The sequence below is a fragment of the Nematolebias whitei genome, chromosome 8 (genome assembly GCF_014905685.2).
Source record: "Nematolebias whitei isolate Nwh7 chromosome 8, NemWhi1, whole genome shotgun sequence".
Taxonomy (NCBI): Eukaryota; Metazoa; Chordata; class Actinopteri; order Cyprinodontiformes; family Rivulidae; genus Nematolebias; species Nematolebias whitei.
In genome coordinates this window covers 22,127,529-22,133,528 of record NC_056505.1, presented here as the reverse complement: position 1 = coordinate 22,133,528, position 6,000 = coordinate 22,127,529, and the positions used below count along the sequence as shown (strand labels likewise).

At 41.3% G+C, this 6,000-nt stretch overlaps 1 protein-coding gene across 1 annotated transcript in view; it reads right to left on the bottom strand.

The window, feature by feature from the left end:
* The window catches only part of pip5k1bb (phosphatidylinositol-4-phosphate 5-kinase, type I, beta b), a 55,908-nt gene that overhangs the window by 15,030 nt on the left and 34,878 nt on the right, over positions 1-6,000 (bottom strand). Inside the window, exons 8-9 of the mRNA XM_037681070.1 lie at positions 1,673-1,875; positions 1,218-1,301 (exon numbers count right to left, since the gene is read on the bottom strand). Of these exons, the coding sequence (XP_037536998.1) occupies positions 1,218-1,301; positions 1,673-1,875 (287 nt within the window). The remainder of the gene's footprint in view (positions 1-1,217; positions 1,302-1,672; positions 1,876-6,000) is intronic.

Here is a 6,000-nt window from a genome sequence, read left to right as displayed (position 1 = left end):
ATCCATCCATCCATCCATCCATCCATCCATCCATCCATCCATCCATCATGGCCGGAGCCGCTAGCTCTCCAGCGTTTTTCCGCCTGCACCAGTTAAGTGAAGCGAGCGCGCACGAGAGGACTCACTGTTGCAGTTCGTAGAAATTTAACAAGATAAACACTTGAAAACAATTATTTGTTTGCTCGACATTATAGCAACTGTGTGTCTCAGTTGAACTTTTCCTTAATAAATGTACTTTAATGGTCAAAACAGCTTAATTTCGCCTGGGCGGCGTGGCGCCATCCATCCATCCACCGCGGCCGGAGCCGCTAGCTCTCCAGTGTTCCTCCGCCTGCACCAGCTGAGTGAAGTAAGCGTGCACGGGAGGACTCGCTGTTGCTAAAGCGTCAGTCAAAAATTGCGTTAAGAATATGGGGAAAAAGTGTATAAGTCACTTCGGCATATAAGTCGCAGGACTGACAAATCTATGCAAAAAACTGCGACTTGTACACAGGAAAATATGGTAGTTGCAAAATGTTTGTTTAGCTATTTCTTATTTGTATCTCTTTAACAAACTTTTGTTGTCCAATTTTTGGATTGCCGCTACAAAATTCAAAATTACCCAATTTTAACAAAAAAAAAACATTTTTTTTTATCATTTACTATGTTTATTTAAAAAAAAAAAAAAAACAGGTTTAAGAGATTAGCAAATCACTGCATTCTGTTTTGATTTACATTTTGTACAAGGTCCCAGCATTTTTATTTTTATTTTTTGAGAATGGGTTGTATCGTGTAAGGTTCTAATCTAAGTGAATCAAGTTACCAGAAATTGATTTGGATGGGTTCATCCTTCCTCACCAATGTTGTGAGCATCTAAAGCATCAACCAGTCTAACAAAAGTTTATGCCATGCTTTAAATTTCTTGTAATATTTAATCCACAGGGTTTTTGCTTCTGGTACCAGACATTTTTGCTTTCCAGGACAAAAAAGAAAAATCAGTAACAGAGAAGACTGATGAGCCACTAAATCATGTCAGGTGGAGGACTGTGGTAAACCGTCTTGTAGCTCTTTATTTTAGGATGATAATTCAGTTTAAGAGGCCTCGCTGAAGGACGAGCATCTTTCAACGCAGTTCCTCATACTGAGTCATCACAGTATTATACTTACAACCTGTTACTCTTGAGAAACGCTGCACATCACGCACACATCAAGTTTATTTCATCTCATAGGATGACTACCTGTATGACTGCAGAATATCTATGATTCCCAGGAAGATGAGCAGCTTCTCGTCTTTGTGCGACCTGGCAGGGATGCCGCCCATCCTGAAACCGAGCGCAGAAGCAGTCAGAAAACAGAAACGCTTTTCTCTGCAAGGCTCGAAGCGTAGCCAGTGCGCTGCCTCACTTTTACGAGTGTTTGTAAAAGAGGCACTTGCACTATTTACATTCACGTGTGTGGCTGTAAATATGCAGAACAGTGAGTGTGTTTGTTATTTGTGTAGCTATAGTTATGTGAGAGGCCGACTGTGCTGCAGTGCCCTGGGCGAGGTGCGATGGTTGTATAAGAGTCTGAGAGAGGAAAAAGTGGAGATGAAGACAGACTGAGACAGAGTGTCCAAATGTGTGTATAATTCAGTGTGTATGTGTGTATGTGTGTGTGTGTGCCCCCTGTTCCCACAGCTGAACAAACTCACGTGTCGTCAGTGGTGACGGCTTCGGCAGCCTTGCCGTCTCCTTGGATAGACTCCATGGCGGTGGAGTAAAGCACCCTCTGACCTACAGGTCTCCGGCCGTCGCACCCAGCCTGGCCCGACTCGCCCCCCTCTCGGTGGCTCTGGTCCAGGACATGCACGCCCAGCAGCAAACTGTAGTCCATGATCTTAAAACTTTCCAGCACCTATTGCAGCATAAAAAAAAAAAAAAAGACGTTTTTATGAGAAATGCATGATGAGAACTACCGTGACTCTGAAACATGAACAAAAATCACGTTTGCAATTTTAATATTTTTCTCACGCTATAGCTCTCTACAATAAATACATTGAGTATTAAATGTTGTCCCCTCTGAAAGGTTTTCGTCACCCCCTCCCAGTTCAGTGCCAAGAAAGTGGTCGGCAGAAGGAAATCTCTGTTTAAGGCAGTTCTGAGCTAAACAAACAAGGTGTTTCTGCAAATGGAGCCGAGTGTTACGCGTTGACCTGTTTAAGGAGCTTGTTTCACCCAGAGACTCTGGTGACATAACAGCTAGTTCTCAACAAAGGCAGTCAAATAGGATCAGGGTCAGTAAAACAATACAGCCAGGCCTAGTTTGTGACCCAGACTTGGAAGAATAAAACTTTTGTTCTGGGTAATATCTCTCGACTAAATGCATTTTACAACATTTAGCACAAGTGTGAACCTAATCGGGCCTAATGTCACTTTTATGCCAAATACTTTAAAACTTTCTAAATCCAGAGCAAAAATGTAATCCTTTGGGATAATTATATTAAAAATACAGGCCTCAAAGTCAAAAGTCACTGACGTAAAAGTCCTATTAAACAAGAACATTTACGATTATCTCAAGCACATAAACATGGCATTGTGAAGTAAAGTCAGACATTAGGACTCAAAGTTCTTTTCGCAGAAAGGTGTGCTATAAAACAGATAAACGCCTCAATCCGACTAAGCTCAGAAAGCGTGAAGGACACCACATTAAATAAACCTCTGCTTGCTCTTTGGCATAAACTGCAGGATAAAATCTGCCGCAGCGTATGAAAAGAAGATTTAATAAAGCCACTGTTTTGTCAGATGAGAAGAGGATAAATATGGTTCAGCTCAGATGAACACACAGACACAAGGACAAACTGAATGACTGACAGACTGACTCAAATGAGACACTGAGCCTTTTGTCTTTTCCATATCAACAATTTGCATCCCGTCACCAGAACTCCCCCAGCCTATTCAAACAGCAGCCGTTTTAGACAGAGCCTCACACACCACACTGCCCACAGAAAGTCATTACTGGATGTCAGGGCCCCAGTGAACAATGACACCTTCACAGCAAATATTAACTGTTTGACTCTGTTGTTAGTTTGTGAAAAGACTATTTATTGTTTAATTTTGTTCGATCTCAGTGCAGCTTTTGATACAGCTGAACACTTGTACTTCTACATCTCCTCTAGGAGCAGGATGGGATTCAGGGTACTGTCCATCACTGGTTTGCTTTGTATTTATCAGACAGATCTTTCTCTGTTGAAATGGGAAATTTCTCTTCCTCAGCAGTTCCGTTAGCTGTGGAGTTCCTCAAGAATCTATCTTGGGACCAATTCTATTTACACCTTGCATGCTTCCCTTGGGCCATATGTTTCGTTTCAGTGTTATGCTGACGATACCTAAATCTATACACCCTTGAGTGATGGTGACCCATCCTCTGGAAGGTTTATTATAAATTACATCAAATGTGACAGGGCTAGTAACTGTTTCCCACTAAATGATACTAGATGTGAATGATGATTTTGGTTAACTCTTGCATCTTATTTAGAAAATTTATCGTTTGGTCTTCAGTCCCATGCCAGGAATCAAAGTGTCATTTTTGATTGTCATATAAAATGTACAAAACATATTAGCTCTATGGTGAAGAGCTCACCAGGAGGAATTCAGAAAGATTTCCGAGCTCAGATCCATTCTGTCTGACATGAAGACAGTTACAGTATTAATCACCTCCATGTTAGACTTTTTTTATTTCAGTCCGTTATGTCACCTCCAGCTGCTTCAGGACTCTGCAGTCAGACTTAACTGGCACCAGAAAAAAGCCGATACCTTTCCCGTGTTAGCATCTCTACACAGACTTGGTTTTAAAAATTTTCATTTTGTTTTCAAAACTTTGAATGGACTGACACAAAAATACGTACTCACTGTATTAGATCTTCTAAACAGGTCTTTTTGGATATTTTCCATGTTCTAGATTAGTCAGGAAGACTGTCTCTTTGCTAAAGTCACACCAAAACTTAAAAATACAATCCATGTTCCCTCTCTATTGAGCTTTTTTTTAAGCAGCTGAAGACATTTATTTTTAATTGAAAAAACAATGCTTTGGGCTTCTTTCTTTAAAATTCTAGTCTCCTTCTTGACTGCTCTCTTCTTTTATTTCAAAGCTCAGTTTTCTTTCAGTGAGCGGGACAAACTTCACCGACTTCAGTTTGTCACAGACCTCTGCTTTAAACCTCTGATGTGTCTCAGTATAGCCTTCCCTGAAGCTCTCCATGTCAGTAAGTATAGATTCTGCCAGGGTCTCCCACCACAGACTGGCGTTATTTCACCACGAGCTTTCAAAGTCTGAGTCTGTCTGCACCAAAAACACAACACACAGATGGGTCCACGTACATTTCTGGCAGAGCAGACGCACTGATTCTGAGAAGACACTGACAGTATGTTTGTTGACATCTTCAGGAAAAGTTCACAATTTATAAATGGCTCCATAATTGAGAGAGGTGACCTGTGTCAAGATGCATTCTTGACACAGGTCACAGGTCATTTGATACTCAAATGAATAACTAATAAAACTAATACCGGTAAGTAAAAGTTAAAAGAGGGGCACATATTTTGGCACAACACCAGCAATGCTGCTCTGTAATGCAGTAGTAATGATGTACAGACTGTGTCAGCAGCCAGGTGATGGATTAAAAATACTTAACCACTACCATAGAAGTATTTCCAAATTAAAAATAATAATTGTAGAGGTGAGATATTTGCCAACATAATGAAAAAATGGCTATGTGTAGCAACAATGTGATGTGCGAGCTTCTTGCTTTTAAAGAAGAAGGTGAATTTAACCAGAATACCACTGGAAATGTGAACGAAGGCCCACTTTTAATGAGACGAATGTGAGAACACAGCTACGACCGTGACAAAACAGAAAGAAGCTCCAAACTGCAACGTCTCCATAGGAAACTCAACCAAGTGGACGAACACAAAAGATGAAACCATCAAAGCTGGATGGACTGGCTTTATTTTGACTTGTGCAACACAATTTGGGGACAGAGACACCCAGTTGGGCAGATTGCTCTTGATGCGGAATGGAGACAAACAACCATGCAGAGTATCTGAGCATAGATACAAAGAAAGATCAGACAGCACAAGCTCAGAACTTGCTCCTGAACAAACTACTATCAAAACTCCCATTTCCTGCATCACCCCCTTCCTGGTAATTACCGTTGATGTGCCTAATGATGAATAAGAGTAAAAATTCCTGCATAAATGCAGACTGCAAATTTATTCTAAAAAGGACTGTATGCATTGTTTGAAGTGAGTAACACAAACACATTATAAAGCCCTTTGAAGAATCTTGGTATGATCTGAAAGTCCAGATTTCTCATCTACAATAAATAAAGTCTCCTGTTTCACACATATGCTGTGTGTAAAAACACAGCTGAGCATTTTAATATCATTGCCCTGATCCCTGCCTCTGTAGTGTTTGTCTCGCTGTAATGCAATAGTTACACATCGTCCACAGCGGTACAAACACACACTCTGCCTTACAATACACCTTCTGTTTGCTCTCTCCACTAGTGCAACATTAATTATTAATGCCTAATGCTGTTTTGGCATTTGTGGAGTATCAAGGGAGCTGCAGTGATGGAGAGAGGAGACTTTAAAGGAAGAGGGCACAGCCTGTATTTTCCTATAAGCATCCCATCATGTAGTAGAACATCGTCTTTTCCTTCTTGTTGCCAGTACTCTCTGTCCAGCTTTACTCTGACCCCCAAAAATGTCTTAAACAAAGATCCGAGTGTTCAAATTTTTAAAAAGAAGCCTGGAATTGTTGCAGATTTTGTACCATTTCCCCCCCCCCCCAAAAAAACACAGCTCCACCTCCTTTCTGCCACCCCTTTCCTTCCCTGTTGCTTGGCTTCTGGCGACCCTTCTCCTGTTTAGGACCCCTCCTGGGGTGACAGGGTTAGCTGCTTACTCATGGAAATGAACAGAGGTTTTTTGCTTAGAGGGCACTTTGCTTCCCGCTTCGGAGGCGAGCACAGGAAGCCTTGAC